The sequence below is a fragment of the Tripterygium wilfordii genome, chromosome 9 (assembly GCF_013401445.1).
Source record: "Tripterygium wilfordii isolate XIE 37 chromosome 9, ASM1340144v1, whole genome shotgun sequence".
In the NCBI taxonomy this organism is placed as follows: domain Eukaryota; kingdom Viridiplantae; phylum Streptophyta; class Magnoliopsida; order Celastrales; family Celastraceae; genus Tripterygium; species Tripterygium wilfordii.
This window is the reverse complement of record NC_052240.1, coordinates 2311206-2327511: the sequence shown is the minus strand read 5'-3', so window position 1 is coordinate 2327511 and position 16306 is coordinate 2311206. Positions and strand designations below refer to the sequence as shown.

Genomic DNA, 16306 nt, shown 5'->3' with positions numbered 1-16306 from the left:
TTTCAGCAAAGATGAGACTAATCTGCCACATTCATGCAGCGCGGAGAATTTGTGTTCCTTGTTCTTAAGGGAGTTTCCTATGTGAAATGGAGACCTTTATTATCAATGTCAACTTCAGTTCGACGGTCATGGTGGGTAACTTAAACTTCGTCTTTCATCCCATGTTACAGGCCCACATAGATAAGTCAAGGGAGCATTGATCTACATATACCAGGAGATTGTATACATACTTTTCCAAGTCTTATATCTCACTAAAGACATAGCCATAAAGAAAATACATTACCTGTTACAATGAGTCCATCACTTCAGAAGAAGTTTGTTGCTTCCATTTTGCTGATTTTTGTGCTTTGTGCAACTCAAGGCCTGTCCCAGACCTTGAATGATGCCTCCATTGCTGAAAAACATGAAAAATGGATGGCTCAGTATGGTCGCACTTACAAGGACATGGCGGAGAAGGAGAATCGATTCAATGTATTCAAGGAGAACTTGCAGTACATAGAAAACTTCAACAAGGCTGGGAGCAAGACCTACAAGTTAAGCCTCAATAAATTTGCAGACTTAACGCATGAGGAATTTGTGGCCTTACATACCAGTAAGAACATGCCAACCAAGTCATACCCAATGAAAGAAGCCTTCAGCTACCAAAAGCTCACTGATGTTCCACCAAGCATGAATTGGGTTGAGAAAGGAGCTGTCACCCATGTAAAGCACCAAGGTTCATGTGGTAAGAAAACACTTTTTTTTTTTGGTAAGCCCATCATGCCCACTGGACAGTTACATCAGCTCTAAATTTGGGTTAGCAACCCAATCCGCTCCACACTGGTGACCGTTTAGACCAAGCTAAAGCCCATGCGGAGAGAACTTCCCATAGGCCTTTGGCCCATGCGAAGAAATAATGCCGAAACTTTTTGGCGTGGGAGTTAACTTGCGACCTTCCACATTTGTAAAGAATTACCTCATTCAATTTCATCATCCCAACAAAAACTTTTTTGTTAGATTGACTTTGTTACTTATTCTTTTCCTCCTCAATTATTAATTGGATTTTGTAAATGTTGCAGGATGTTGTTGGGCATTTTCAGCTGTGGCGGCAATAGAAGGGATTGTCCAAATCAAAACTGGGCAATTACAGACTCTGTCTGAGCAACAAGCACTGGATTGTAACTTCAAGAATTGGGGTTGCAATGGTGGCTGGATGGATGATGTGTTTGATTATGTTGTACAAAACCGAGGCATCACAACTGATACAAATTACCCATACCAGCAAATGAAGGGAACTTGTGACACTACCAAGACTACAGATAGTGCTGCCCAAATTACTGGATATAGAGATGTACCTCCCAACGATGAGGCGGCATTACTGGAGGCAGTATCTCAACAACCTGTCTCGATTGTCATTGATGGTAGCGGCCGCGACTTTCAATTATACGGAACTGGTGTTTTTACTGGAGATTGCGACACTCGTATAACTCATGCCGTTACTGCAGTTGGGTATGGTACAAGCGAGGATGGTACCAAGTACTGGTTGCTAAAAAATTCATGGGGCGAGACTTGGGGTGAAAATGGCTACATGAAAATTCAGAGAGATTCTGGTGTTCCTCAAGGGCTCTGCGGAATTGCCCAGAAATCTTCCTATCCTGTCATCTAAGTAGTAATCACAGTTGAATTAAGTTTCTTCTTGAGTTTCCTACACTACACTTGTTATGTATCTTGGGCTGTAAAATGCCAGTATACCCTACAGAATATATTCTGCAAAATAATGAGAACTGCCTTATAAGTTTTATAGTAAGCTATGGATTCAGTCTTACATCTCTGGTTAATTGTTCAACAAATGATTACTCACAAACCAACCTGAACCATGAACTATGTGACTTGACACATTTTTGTGAGCTTATTGAAGTAATAAAGGAAACATCAATTGAAGAAACAAAATATTTTGAGAGTTAATTATACTTTACAACACCCACATATAGGAGTTGTTACGGTCTTTGTTTGGTATTACTTCCAAAAATTATGAAAAAAAAAAAAGAAAAAAAAAGTAGTCAATTGGAACTATTGTACAAGACAAGTCAATGAATTTCCAATCATGGGAACCCAAACAGCATTATTTTCTTTAGAAATGACTCTATTATGTAACAATGCAGTCAACAGATGGAACAAATCAATTGTGGGGAATAGTAATTAAATCAACGAGCTTGACTTGTAGCTTTTGCGGTCAATAATTGCTGTAGTTTGAGCTCAATAATTGTAAGAATTTATTTTTTTTTTCTTTTGTAAGACTTGGGTTGTCATCACTTAACACTATTTTGAATATGATTTCTAAAAACTTTAAAAGAGTTTGAGCTCGATAGTGTTTTTAACGAACAAGCTCTCACTCGCATGTTAATGAGAAAACTCAAACATGGTAGAACTTGGACCTATAGATTCTATTTTGGTCAAGGAACTATCGACTATGTCAGAAAGCTTTTTAAGATGACAGTTGAAAAAGAAAAACAAAAGCACTGTAGACTATCTTTTTTTCTCCTTAGAGACGTATTCCCTATCGAAACAGCAACAGAAAAAAAGACCCTTTACGCGGTTCAACATTCTAACTTGCAAAGTAGGGTCAGCTACAGAGTTCTGATGTTCGATTAGAAGAAAGGATAATGAAACAACTAGCACAATGAAAAATATGTGCTGCTATATATCTTTATCACGAGAGTGATGCACACTATTCTTATCATTTCAAGTACTGACTCGTGTGCAGGTATCAAGTCTTGTGTGCAATAGTAACTAGACTTTGAAAGATTGTAGTAATCTTCGGTTGCTTAAGACTCAAGTACATAGAAACGGGCCGGTGATGTTGGGCCTTCTTTGTGGGCTTGCCTGATTTACCTTATGCGTTGCTTAACGGTGATGTTCAATCATAAACTGGCAAGATGATGGGCTTGCGACTTAGGCGGACAGTGAACGGAATTGGGCCTTGCGTGTGGGCCGGCCCAACTCTCTCTCTCTCCATCTTTCATTGATGTAATATTTATTAATTTAGCTAATAAATCTTTTCCGGTTTATATTCTACAATAAGCCATTTTCATGAACAGGTTGGTAATAAATTACATGGTATTTTAACGCAAGATCTTTTGTTATGAGGGGTAATTAGATTCAGTAAAAATTAATTCGTTGACTCATCAAATTAAATAATTGACAATGTTCTTTATTTTTATAAAAAGAAGAAATTTCATTAATCAACATGGATTACAGAGAGCATGAATGGAGGGGAATGACTCCAACATGAGCACCCAACAAAGCCAATGGCATCAGAGCACTTAGGATTTAATGGCCGTGGATCCTAAAATATTGGGTCAGGCATGTGGAAAGGGTGTCTGGATTGCCCCCATGTTGACTCATCTTGTCCAAAATGTGACCCACTTCAACATATACACACACATTTTTACATAAAAATTAATATTGGGTCTTATTTCTATTACATAAAAATCAAACCAATAAATTTATATTATTGTATCAATACATTTTGTTAGTCTAACCATATCAGTAAACCACATTCTCCATTACATTTTGTTGGCCCCAATAAAATTACGTCATTGCAATTGCTCTCACCTTCCCATAGAATCTAGGAGGAACTGTGTCGGATGTTCTCTTTTTTCACTCTTAATTCCAATAATTTAAATTATTAAAATAAAGCTTCATGCACAAAGGATAGGAAGTGCCAAGCCCTAGTGTCGAACTTAATTCAAATAAGGTAATCGGAAATCCAAAATTTAGCTGGTGTATAAAATTGAAAGCAGCAGTCTTTGAGAAGCAGTCAACCACTTGAAGGAGAGTAGTTGTTAATAGGAAAAACAAGACCTTGGTAATGGTAGAGCACCAACAATAACACCTTTTGAACTATGTCCTTGTTTAGAGGTTTGAAGGCATCCCTGTAAGTTATCTTTCCCTTTCTTCAACTCTCTGTTTCTGCTTTTGTCATCAGTGGGTGGGGTGGGGACCTCTCTGTCATCAACCAGGATATCATCCATGCGTTCCCTTTCTTGTACTATATTTTTTTTTGGGTTTTGATTGTTCTATTTAATTATTCTCTCTCAATTATGTATTTTGTGTGTCTGATTGTTATCGCGGGTGCTTGTTCAGTAGTCTCTTCGGAGAGTTTTTCAGTTTTTGCTTGCCGATCATCAAGGGTTTTGCTTGTGAACTTTAGTTGCTTTGGGCAATTTACATGGGTAGTAGTTTCTGCTTGCCGATTATTTTTTGTTTGCGTTGATGGATTCTCTGTCATTGTTTCTTAATCAGAGTAACCGCTGGAACATTAAAGGAAGGAGAAGGAGAGCAAACATTGTTCTAATTTTATGCTTTTTTAATTGATAAAAAAATATGAAATTGCTTCCTAGAAGGTTCTTTGTTTCATTGCTTAGCAGATTATGATGGTCTAATTGATTCTCTTTTTTTTTCGAAGAATTTTCGTAGAGACATAAAAAGAAGAGAGTTCCTTACTTCCTTTCATTTGGATTTCTAGAACCGAGAGATCCGTGAATTGGGATCCTAATGCATATAGATACAAATGGTCCAATGGGAACTTTGTATATATGGCCACTAGTTGAACATTCTCTTTGGTTCCATGAGAACTTCCTTGTTCTTTGTAGATTCAAGAGTATTCAAAACTTAAGATATAAAGTTTGATATGAGGTTATCTTATGAATCTTAGTTAAATGTGGTACTGTTTTGTGTAAATAATTTTTCAATGCTAGCAGTCATTATTCCGTGCAATTTCTAGCATTAAGTTCTGCAAGTGTTCATCTGAGATTGGGTGCATATTGTCTATAGAGAGAGAGAGTTGCACTGTTAGGTTGTGCTTTTGAGTTTATCTAGTACAAATGCATATCTATATCTCTGTAATTGCAACTGTTTAAGGTAACATTGGAAGAATTTGAAGACATACTTTGGAGAGTGAGAGGGTGAAGGGATGGCTGTAACATACTTAGCTAACAAATTCGGTGGTGTTTAAGAATGGTATTTTGTGGACTCAATACCTTATTTTATTGCCCTTAATGGCCCCAGTTACTTTGCTATATGAACCTACCCTTTGTTTAGGCCACATGAGACCCCGCTGTATTTCTGATACTCTTCTTGGTTGGCGACATCTATTTAAATTTAGGTGATTGATGGCACTGGTTCTCTATTACTTTTGTGATATGTGTTGCCTTAACTGCATGTGCATTCCTTGCATGCTAGTGGTGTTTCCTTATCAAAAATCTTATGCTGATGTGCAGTGATAATGTGCTGATTTTGTGTATTATACCCTGATTCTGATTGATTGCAGCTGTTTACCACTATCTGTGCCCAAATTGGTGTAAATATATCCAAAAATCAGGTTGCAGCATACTCTGTGTGTCCAATCTCCAATATGGATGGATTTAACTATATAGCCTGGGTAGACAACCTGCGCCAGAAGTTTGAAGATGTGTGCTTGGAGGTGGATAATATCATGTGGGAGGTATTTTTTTTTCCACCTTCCAGTTGTTAAATTCCAACTTTTGCTGTTAGTACTGCTTTCTGTTTTTTAGGCCAATTCATAGGCTATTATTTACGCGCCACACATTTTTATGTGCAAGAAAGAAACTTTTTACAGTGATTTTTTCCATTTAGAAAACATGTTTACTTGACCTCTCTTTTCTTATAATATATTTTATTCATTTATGGATATGTTGGTTTTTTTCTTCATCTTGGCTGGTTGTCGCGTCATTCCTAGCTTAAGTTTGTCTTTACAATTATGGTGCTGCCACTACTATGTGTATCACTAGTTGATTTCATTCTTTATAGGAAATAATTGGAGTTACTGAGAATCGGTTGCAGTCAATGGGTGCAAGTGTAACGAAATTCTTCTCTGATCTTGTGGATGATGTTATGCCTCAATATTCTGCTGTCCGTGAGGCGGAAGAGGAAGCTTCTGACTTCTCTCCTGTACAGAAATCTGGTGTTGTGGCATATAGAAAATCAGAAATGAGTATGGATGACGGCCACAGTGAAAAGGAAGCTTCCTTTGTGGATAATTTCCACCAGTTATATCATCCGTCTTGTATTAGGAGAAGGCATTTAGATCCTCACTTGAAGCGGAATGATGGTGGCACGGTACATGAAAAATCAAGGATGATTGTTAGGGGAAATCCTATTAAGGAGAAGAAAAATCTGCTTGAGAGTTGGGATATCCTTGAAAAAGATTCTTTCACGACAGCGTTATCCTCACCCTTAGATGATGATATGGAGAGTTTTGATATCCTTGAGAAGAAAGATCCATTCATGGAAGCATTGTCCTCGAGTTTAGATGATAATACAGAAAGTAATTTTTTGATTGGAGAAGGGGAGGGGAGCCTGTCTTCCGATCCTTGTACTGTGATAGGATCCTGTGAAAGCGAAGTTTTGAACATTGAGGTTTCTCTTAATGTTGCTGTAGCAGAATCGACTGGTAAGTATTTCTTTGTCATATACATATTTTTGTTTGTTCTACTTGCTTTATCACCGAATATTTAACCTGCTTTTGTATTGGCTCCTCTAGAAACCCCTACATATAGATTATTTTGAGTGCTTCCTTTTCTTCCAGTCAACACAGCATTATAACATTTTACTTTCCCTGTTCTTTTGGTCTTTTATTAATTTGAGCATTTGGAGGTCTGGCCTTGTAATTGTCTGGTTTGGTTTACTGGGAGGGTGAATGGGTGATTATTTCCCCTATTGAGGTGCATTTATTCAAATATTGAACTTTCTTGACATGGGCTTTAGATTACAGTTACTGTTGTATATCTGGTCGTGTACCCACCACCGCTGAGACTATTGTTTTAACAGATCTTGGCAGGCAGAAGCTTGAATTCCTCGTTCACTTTTGCCCGACTCACCATTCACATTTCATCTCTTACTTAGAAAAGCAAAACATGTTTACGTAATGAAAGCACCAAGTATGGCAGCATGATGCATTATTTATTATTGCATTGCAAATTTATTTACACGCATAATAATCTTCTTCACCGTCAACTGCGACATCAGGTGATTCTGTTGATTATCTTTGCAATTTTGAACAAGAAACCATTCAACCATCCAATAAGGCAGAATCTGATGAGAGTTGCATCATGGTAAATAGTAGTGATCTTTGTGCTGCCTCTCGTGACGTGAGAAGAAGCGGGTCTGACAAGGTATGTCTCATATTACTTTATATCCTAAATTACGTAAAAGAATTCAATCATTCATATGAGAACGTGTGAGTTCGAAAACGAATACTTGTCCGCTCTTAAATTTCTCTATATGTCTTCTTCTTTTTCCAGAAAAAGTCGAGGTTGAAGAGCATTTTGGCTGTGAGAAAGAAAGTTCAAGATGGGGACTGTGATCACAGTCATCTTGATGGGGGATGGTATCAACAGAATGGAAAAGGTTTAGCCGTAGTAGATGATGGATTCAGCGAGTCTGAGTGGGAGATTATTTAAGCAAAATACACAAGAGAGTCTGCAAATAAATTTGGCCAACTCAAATGGCTGGGTGGCTTTAATGGTGATGAATAAAAGAATTTTTGTTTCAGATGCTTCAAACTAAGATGGGTGTGGCTTTCATGCCTCCGGTAGAATGTAAACAGAGAATGAGGAATTTATTAGGTCGGGGAAAGGAAATTATATTTCCTTCTATTGTAGCAGGAATTTTTTTTAAGAGGAAAAAAGACAACTTTCTAAGAGCATTTATTTTTTTTAATGACCATTTGTTTTCAATCGTTGTTCTCAAATCTCTTCGAGATGTACGAGATCCTCGAAGTGTTTGTGGCATTGCCCTAAAGGAGAGTTAATTTCACAAAACCTCCCATGGGCCTTTGGCGGAAATTGCTGATGTTCAGTAATTGTGCAAGGATCACTCACAAAGCCATCGGTCATTTTCGAATGCAAATCGGCTCATGAACGACCCTTGTGGTCTTCTACGCCGATTCGTAGCCACCATCGCTTTCCAACAACCCAAACAATCTTTGATAATTCACCATCTATTCTCCATTTTTGTTTATGTGCATCTATCAATAGAGAGACGAAGCAGAGGCTAACATCAGCAGAAAAAAAACAGAGAATGAGAGATTTTCTTACTAGCGTTAGTGAAACAGAGTTCATGAGTTGAGTTTCTCTGTCAGAAATGGGCCTCAACATTGGGCTTAGAAGGATCCATTAAGGGCATTTGTAATGGTAAATTGTTATTGGATCAACAAAGATGTTGTCTTTTATTGATGTGGTTGTATTGAAAAATGCATTTTGCTGATATGGCTGTATTGAGAGACGTGTTTTGCTGATGTGGCTGTATTGGGATTGTGTGTTTTGGTGTAGTTTTGTTGGGGACAATATGAAAACATGTAATGTTGTTGGCCTTCATGTTGGGTGGGAAGGGATAACGTATAGAAATTTATATTTTGCTGATGTGATTGTATTGAGAAATGTGTTTTGCTGATGTGACTTTATTAGGAAACGTGGTTGACTTAACTTTTTGTGTAATAGAGGTGAGACCGAACCAATATAAATATTGGTCCAGTAAATAAGGGACCATTGCAGTTGCTCTTACTTTTTTGAGAGTCCTTAATAAAATATGTACGGGCTTTCCGTGTGGTTTGGGCCAAGGCCCCTCAAATGGGTGTGGAGGGTGGACGGAGGCTCCAAGCGTGCAAATGATGTGAATCTTCTAGGCTTGAGTGACAGACATTACACAGTACGTACATTAAGTCATAAACAGAGGGGACCCCCAAATGCCGCATGCAAATTATTGTTCAAGTCAAGCTACAAAAGACTTCATAATTAATCTAAATCAACCCATGAAAATGAAATGGTTTGAAAGAAAGATGCAATGTAAGCTATCTATAGGAACTAATCAGTGCCTCAATCACAGGAAGACTGTATTTGGAAATTGGAACTGTTCGTAGACTCTGCGACGACCAGAAGATGGCAACATCTTTCAGTCAAGACGAGACTAATCACTAATCAGCCACAATTCATATGTCGAGAAGGATTTGTGCTTGGAGTTTCGAGTATGAAATGCGATACTGCCGTTGTATATCAGTGTGAACTTCAGCTTGACAATGGTGACCTGGAACTCTGTCTTTTCTACACCTTGTTGCACATGACATTGCGAAATTACCGGAACAATTTCATCTATATATACCTGGAGATTGTATGCATACTTCCCCAAGTCTTACTTCTAACTAAAGAAATTGGCATAAAGAAAACACACTACCTGTCAGAATGAGTCCATCACTTCAAAAGAATTTCATTGCTTCCGTTTTGCTGATTTTTGTGTTTTGTGCAGCTCAAGGCTTGTCCCGGACCTTGAATGACGATGCCTTCCTTGCTGAAAAGCATGAGCAATGGATGAGTCAATATGGTCGTACGTACAAGGACATTGCAGAGAAGGAGAAGCGATTCAATATATTCAAGGAAAACTTGAAGTATATAGAAAACTTCAACAAGGCTGGGAACAAGACTTACAAGTTAAGCGCTAACAAATTTGCAGACTTGACTCATGAAGAATTCGTTGCCTTGTATACCATTAAGAACATACCAACTACTTCAAGCCCGACGAAAAGATCCTTCAAGTATCAAAACCTCACAGATGCTCCAACAAGCATGAGTTGGGTGGATAAAGGAGCTGTAACCCAGATAAAGTACCAAGGGGACTGTGGTAAGAAAACCATCACATGTCTATGAATTCCTGGTTAGACTGAGTTTGACGTTGCTTTTTTTTTTTTTTTCCTGCTAAATTATTAACTTATGATTGTTGCAGGATGTTGTTGGGCATTTTCAGCCGTGGCGGCCATGGAAGGGATTGTACAAATCAAAACTGGCAAATTAATGACTCTGTCAGAGCAACAAGTACTAGATTGTAACACCGACAATATGGGTTGCAATGGTGGGTTTATGGATAAAGCATTTGATTACATTGTTCAAAACCAAGGTCTCACAACAGATACCAATTACCCGTACCAGGCAATGGAGGGAACTTGCGAGTCTTCCAAAATCGCAAACATTGCTGCCCAAATTAGTGGTTATGAAGATGTGACTCCCAACAGTGAGACGGCATTACTACAGGCTGTATCTCAACAGCCTGTGTCAGTTGCCATTGATGGTAGTGCAAGGGATTTTAGATTCTACGGGACGGGGGTTTTCACCGGAGAATGTAGCACTCATCTTTCTCACGCTGTCACTGCAGTTGGGTATGGAACAAGTGACGATGGCACTAAGTTCTGGTTGATAAAAAATTCATGGGGCGAGAGTTGGGGTGAAAATGGTTACATGAAGATTCAGAGAGATGTTGACAATCCTGAAGGTCTCTGTGGGCTTGCTAAGAATCCTTCCTATCCAGTTGTCTAAGTAGTACTCAAAATTTAAAAAAACTATCTTCTACAGTTTCCTACAATAAGCTTATGATGCATTTTCTTGGCTGAGAAAATGTCAGTATTGCTGCTGTTGTATAAGTTATGAAAATCATGTCTTTTATGCTATGATGCTATATACAGTAAGATAAAACACTCTTACATTTTGTAATATGCCATATATATATGTTCATTCTACATCTCTAGACTCTAGTAAATGAGATTGGCATCAGCTAATGATTACTGGCAAACCAAGCTGAACCAGCTATGTGACTTAACATATTTTTGGGAGCTTTACTTGATTTAGCAATAAGAGTAGAAGTATGCTTCAAGAAAATATGAACTGAACGATGCATGGCAGAATAGAAGAGCGAAACTTAATGACTTTAACCATCCATTGCAGGGGAATGTAAGTCTCAATGTCGCTTTCCATTAATTCCTGGAATATTCGTTTTGTGGAATTGCCAAGTCCAGTCAACTTCTGACGCTCAATATTTCCAACTTGTCCAACTCCCAAAATGGAGGATACTTATTGTAGAAGACAAGTCAATGAATATCCAATCTAGCTAGCACCCAAAAAGCATAATTTTCTTTAGAAAATGACTCCACGAGTCAATCATATGGACTAAGCCTACCGTGTTATATGGAGGATACCGTGTTATATGGAGGATACTTATTGTAGAAGACAAATCAATGAATATCCAATCATTTGAATCTAGCTAGCACCCAAAAAGCATAATTCTCTTTAGAAAACGGCCCCGCTAGTTGTACATAAAAGTCTTATACATAAGTGTACCTAACATAAGTGGCATGCCATATGTGTTGCTGACTGTATCTTAAAGCATTTGACTTTTCAAAGTGTAATTGAAATTCGAAATTGAAACTGATGTAATTGAGCGGTATTTAACCAAAAGAAAAAAGCAAAAACCCTAAAAGCAGACGTGATGTTCGAGAAGGCAGTGGAGAGATGAAGATCAATTCTCACAAACGGAAGTGAGCGGAAAGTCGACAAGATTTGGGCAAAAGAAGATTTACAGGTAAATCCAACAATTTTGATGAGATTTAAAGTAAATTATTTGAACATTTATATTATTCTGTCATTGTTCTTGAACTATGTCGTCGGTGTTCATGAACAATTTCGACAAAGTTCTCACAATTTGCGGGTAATTTTCCAACAGTGTTCTTGAATGTGATATACCAACGCGATTATACAAATTATTTGGAGGTTGATGCCTTGATATTTGTTATATTTACATATTTGATGGGTATTGTTACACTTTCTTGGGTAAAAAAATTGTTTGGGTATGGATATTGTACTTATAATTACATATGGCTTAGTCTGAAAAACATATAACAATAGTGAGATCTAAAAGGGTTCGATGAAGTGTTTTTTGGTTTACCATGTATTAATGTAGTTATTACACGTTATTACATAGTAGTCATATGTTATTATTTGATAATGACATGGTATAAATTGGGTTTTAGTTGGTGCTGAGTATTTAGTGTTTATCATTGTCATCCTTTATCCATAATCACACATTTTGATATTTATATTTCATGTTCATGGTCTTCAGAATGACAAAGATTAGAGCAGTTAAGAAAAGAAATTAAGAACAAATCCTGATATTCTTATCGCAATGCAGGGTTGACTGTGGCATCATTAGCATGTACATTGTGTACTGTTATTTCACCCACACTGGAGTTGAAAAGAAACTAACTAAAGAAGATATTTATAAGTTCCGGGCAAAGCTGGTGCATAGCTTTCTCAATGATGGTAATTACTCGTGGAATGTTAAACATTACCATGACATACAGAATATGGCTAAAGGAACCTTCTGAGGGGTGTGACTGACAAGTTAGCAAGGAAGTTAATATTTTGTTGATAAGTGTATGACATATGCTGGGCATACCTGATCGATACATTGTTTATGTGTAATTCTGATTAAGTAATTAGTAGAAGAACTTGAATTATATGTTTTTATTGTTAAAGTATGTGCATTTATTTATTAATAACACAGTTACTTTTACCTTTAATATGTGCATGTTAAAGTTCAACAAAAACACCACCATATGTGATTATGACACCTTGATGCTGACTAAAACTTAAAGAAATAATAAAAATTACATGAACCAAACAAAACCAATATTCATCACGGACTGAGTTCAATTACACATTATTAAATATAAAAACATACTTTAATACATAGGATACCCATGCAAATCTACAAATACACATTATCAATGAATAAAAACACAAGGTATCTTCGTTGCAACTATTATATAGATAAACAACAACTGATATCAAAGTGCAACGCTATTATCATCCTCCTCCTGCGTAGTTGATATGCCTGTTGATGTACTGCCACTCCCATTTCGTTTGTTTTTGTAAATCTTCTTCTTCATAACACTACGAGGACGCCCCTTAGATCTCTTAACAACTGGATCATTTGAATTGCATGAACCCCTAATCAAAGCAGGGTTTGAATTACTTGACATGTTTCTCGACGATGCAGCTATCCATTCCATGACGATATCATATTGCGCTTCGTGGTCAGCCGCCAAATCTGCCAATGTAGCGAACGATTTACACATATCATCATAACGACGTTGTTCAGGGGGCAATGACCAACCATCACAGCTCACTTTGACACGAGAATGAGTTCTTCGAACATCTTTCCTCCACCTATTACATGTTACATAAGTAATATGTAATAGGTAACCATTAGCGTGTTATAATATATCTGACATGTGTAATAAGATACCAATTGCATACTATCCCTGGTTGTGATGCTTGAAATATCAGAAGGAAAAAATAGATGTAATTAACTGACATGAAAGTGTAATAAGTCACGAATCAGAAATATATTTCACCTATGACTATAAAGATTAAATCAAAACTGCCAAAGATTTTCACCACCAATATATAACAATGAACCATTCAGATTACAAAGATACCCACTATTTTAATACTTTCATACCCACAGAACAAATAAAAATCGGGCATATGCAGGTATTCCGAGCTGATTCACTAATAAAAGACCGAGAAATAAAAACACACCTCTTAGATTAAGTGACTACTTGATCTCCTTTACTATGCCGAAAATATGGACACCAGATCTGGATCTCGTCAATATAAGCAGAAGTTGTTTGATAGAAAGAGAGCACTTGCAGCGGAACCGAAGAAAAAAGCAAGAAAATATCGAGACTGATGTTGGAGAGAGAAGATTTAGCTGAAATTATTAAAATAATGTAATGAAGATAAGCGGGAAAATAACGTGGGCCACAAAATAACACTACTTCTCACATCTGATGTGGCATGATGAGTTGTCTATCCACATCAGTTATGTATATTTATGTACAAGACTTTTATGTACATATATCTTTTTCCTTAGAAAATGACCTCAGGAGTCAACATATGGACTAAGGCTGTCGTGTTATAGTGGCCGCGTTTCCAAGCCTAAGTCTCCATGGCCTTTCAAGGCTCACGGCTTTGAAACAAGTCCTATTAAATCAAGGAAATCAAGTTCTTTTCATATATACCTTCAATGAAAACATGTACTCGAATAATTTAAGATCAATTCGATTCATCAAAGTTAAATTTCTGAACATAACAAGTGCAGAAGGTTTTCCTAAAGTGGATTGGAAGAGCTTAGTAGGTTCGCACGGATTCTGTTTCATGCTAAGAATGACTTCAAGATCTATTTTCCATTTCATTTATTTTCGTCTCTAAGGAGAGACTTCTCCATCTATTTTTCTTTCGCTATTAACAAGGCTAGTTCCAAGAAGTTGCATTGATTGATAGCTTTTCAATCACGGAGCTAATCAGTGCCTCAATCTTTTAGTAATATGGAAGTCTTCGTAGATTTCACAAAGACCTAAAGCTGGGAAGCTCTTTCAGCAAAGATGAGACTAACCCCGCCACATTCATGCACAATTAATGGAGTTTCATGTGTAAACACTATTTTTGGGTAAGTTCATGCGTGAACGCGCTCAAGCAAGAAGACGAGTTCTAAGAAGTTGCATGATTGGTGCCTCAATCTTAGTAATGGAAGTCAATTCGTTGACTCCATAATGACCTAAAGCTGTACAGCTCTTTCAGTAAAGATGAGACTAATTCGCCACATTCATACAGCAAGGAGAAATTGTGTCCCTTTTTCTTAATGGAGTTTCATGTGTGAAACGGCAGACCATTGATTTCAGTAAAGGGAGCAATTTCATCTATATATAGCGGGAGATTTTGTGCATACTTCCCCAAGTCTTATATCTCACTAAAGACATAGCCATAAAGAAAATACTCTTTACCTGTTACAATGAGTTCATCACTTCAAAATAAGTTTGTTGCGTCCATTTTGCTGATTTTTGGGTTCTATGCAACTCAAAGCCTGTCCCGGACCTTGAATGATGCTTCCATTGCTGAAAAATATGAAAAATGGATAGCTCAGTATGCTCGTACTTACGAGGACATGGCGGAGAAGGAGAATCGATTCAATGTATTCAAGGAGAACTTGCAGTACATAGAAAACTTCAACAAGGCTGGGAACAAGACCTACAAGTTAAGCCTCAGTAAATTTGCAGACTTAACACATGAGGAATTTGTGACCTTACATACCAGTAAGAACATGCCAACCAAGTCATACCCAATGAAAGAAGCCTTCAGCTACCAAATGCTCACTGATGTTCCACCAAGCATGAATTGGGTTGAGAAAGGAGCTGTCACCCATGTAAAGCACCAAGGTTCCTGCGGTAAGAAAACTTCTTTTTTTTTTTCGTAAGCCCAACATGCCGGATAGCTGGGCCAGTTTTAAATACGGACTATCAACCCAACCCTCTCTACGCTAGTGATAGTTTAGACTGATCCGAAGCGTGTGCGGGGAGAATCTCATATAGGTCTTTTGGTCCATGCAAGAAAATAATGCGACCTCCCAAACCCGTGTGGAGAGAACCTCCCATGGGTTAAAGGCCCATGTAAGGAAATAAAACCGAAACTGATGAGGGTTATAGTTCAAGTACCTCTCATATTTATAAAAAATTACCACACTCAACTTCACCATCCCAACTAAAGTTTTTTTTGTTAGATTGACTTTGTCCTTGTTTATTCTTTTCCTGCTCGATTATTAACCGGATTTTGTAAATGTTGCAGGATGCTGCTGGGCATTTTCAGCTGTGGCAGCAATAGAAGGGATTGTCCAAATCAAAACTGGGCAATTACAGACTCTGTCCGAGCAACAAGCGCTGGACTGTAACCTCAAGAATTGGGATTGCAATGGTGGTTGGATGGATGATGTGTTTGATTACGTTATACAAAACAAAGGCATCACAACTGATACAAATTACCAATACCAGCAAATGAAGGGAACTTGTGACACTTCCAAGACTACAAATAGTGCTGCACAAATTACTGGTTATAAAGAGGTACCTCCCAACGATGAGGCGGCATTATTGGAGGCAGTATCTCAACAACCTGTCTCAATTGTCATTGACGGTAGCGGCCGCGACTTTCAATTATACGGAACTGGTGTTTTTACTGGAGATTGCGGCACTAGTGTGACTCACGCTGTTACTGCAGTTGGGTATGGGACAAGCGAGGATGGTACCAAGTACTGGTTGCTAAAAAATTCATGGGGAGAGAATTGGGGTGAAAATGGGTACATGAAAATTCAGAGAGATTCTGGTGTTCCTCAAGGTCTCTGTGGAATTGCCCAGAAATCTTCCTATCCTGTCATCTAAGTAGTAATCACAGTTGAATAAATTGCTTCTTGAGTTTCCTACACTACGCTTGTTATGTATCTTTGGCTCTAAAATGCCACTATACCCTACAAACAACAGATGATACAAATATATTCTGCAAAATAATGAGAACTACATTATAAGTTTTGTAGTAAGCTATGGATTCAGTCTTACATCTCTGGTCAATTGTTCGACAAATGATTACTCACAAAC

General features: G+C 37.7%; 4 protein-coding genes across 5 annotated transcripts; all 4 read left to right on the top strand.

Moving 5' to 3' along the window:
- The first annotated feature begins 218 nt into the window (after positions 1 to 218).
- LOC120005716 (zingipain-2-like) lies at positions 219 to 16248 on the top strand. Of its 2 annotated transcripts, XM_038855507.1 has the most exons (3): positions 219 to 724; positions 1059 to 1641; positions 16090 to 16248. In XM_038855507.1, exons 1-3 carry the CDS (start codon positions 292 to 294, stop codon positions 16091 to 16093), a joined length of 1020 nt encoding a protein of 339 aa, XP_038711435.1. In that variant the 5' UTR covers positions 219 to 291; the 3' UTR covers positions 16094 to 16248. The 2 variants fall into 2 exon arrangements, with proteins under 2 accessions (XP_038711435.1, XP_038711434.1); XM_038855506.1 differs by lacking the exon at positions 16090 to 16248 and having other exon boundaries at positions 223 to 724; positions 1059 to 1804.
- LOC120005713 lies at positions 3927 to 7722 on the top strand. The gene is made up of 5 exons (XM_038855503.1): positions 3927 to 4027; positions 5312 to 5485; positions 5812 to 6454; positions 7030 to 7175; positions 7305 to 7722. The coding sequence occupies exons 2-5, from the start codon at positions 5396 to 5398 to the stop codon at positions 7461 to 7463; spliced, it is 1038 nt and encodes a 345-aa protein (XP_038711431.1). The 5' UTR covers positions 3927 to 4027; positions 5312 to 5395; the 3' UTR covers positions 7464 to 7722.
- On the top strand, positions 9185 to 10534 carry LOC120005714 (senescence-specific cysteine protease SAG39-like). The gene is made up of 2 exons (XM_038855504.1): positions 9185 to 9675; positions 9778 to 10534. Exons 1-2 carry the CDS (start codon positions 9240 to 9242, stop codon positions 10362 to 10364), a joined length of 1023 nt encoding a protein of 340 aa, XP_038711432.1. The 5' UTR covers positions 9185 to 9239; the 3' UTR covers positions 10365 to 10534.
- On the top strand, positions 14606 to 16136 carry LOC120005715 (zingipain-2-like). Its single transcript, XM_038855505.1, has 2 exons — positions 14606 to 15109; positions 15507 to 16136. Exons 1-2 carry the CDS (start codon positions 14677 to 14679, stop codon positions 16091 to 16093), a joined length of 1020 nt encoding a protein of 339 aa, XP_038711433.1. The 5' UTR covers positions 14606 to 14676; the 3' UTR covers positions 16094 to 16136.
- Positions 16249 to 16306: the final 58 nt, after the last annotated feature.

Bases quoted from the DNA above. Each gene is read 5' to 3' on its own strand.
- LOC120005716 (XM_038855507.1), top strand. From the start codon at position 292: ATGAGTCCATCACTTCAGAAGAAGTTTGTTGCTTCCATTTTGCTGATT. The intron at 725-1,058 runs GTAAGAAAACAC...TAAATGTTGCAG, and splicing joins AAAGCACCAAGGTTCATGTG to GATGTTGTTGGGCATTTTCA.
- LOC120005715 (XM_038855505.1), top strand. From the start codon at position 14,677: ATGAGTTCATCACTTCAAAATAAGTTTGTTGCGTCCATTTTGCTGATT. The intron at 15,110-15,506 runs GTAAGAAAACTT...TAAATGTTGCAG, and splicing joins AAAGCACCAAGGTTCCTGCG to GATGCTGCTGGGCATTTTCA.
- LOC120005713 (XM_038855503.1), top strand. From the start codon at position 5,396: ATGGATGGATTTAACTATATAGCCTGGGTAGACAACCTGCGCCAGAAG. The intron at 5,486-5,811 runs GTATTTTTTTTT...CATTCTTTATAG, and splicing joins TGGATAATATCATGTGGGAG to GAAATAATTGGAGTTACTGA. The intron at 6,455-7,029 runs GTAAGTATTTCT...CTGCGACATCAG, and splicing joins TGCTGTAGCAGAATCGACTG to GTGATTCTGTTGATTATCTT.
- LOC120005714 (XM_038855504.1), top strand. From the start codon at position 9,240: ATGAGTCCATCACTTCAAAAGAATTTCATTGCTTCCGTTTTGCTGATT. The intron at 9,676-9,777 runs GTAAGAAAACCA...TGATTGTTGCAG, and splicing joins AAAGTACCAAGGGGACTGTG to GATGTTGTTGGGCATTTTCA.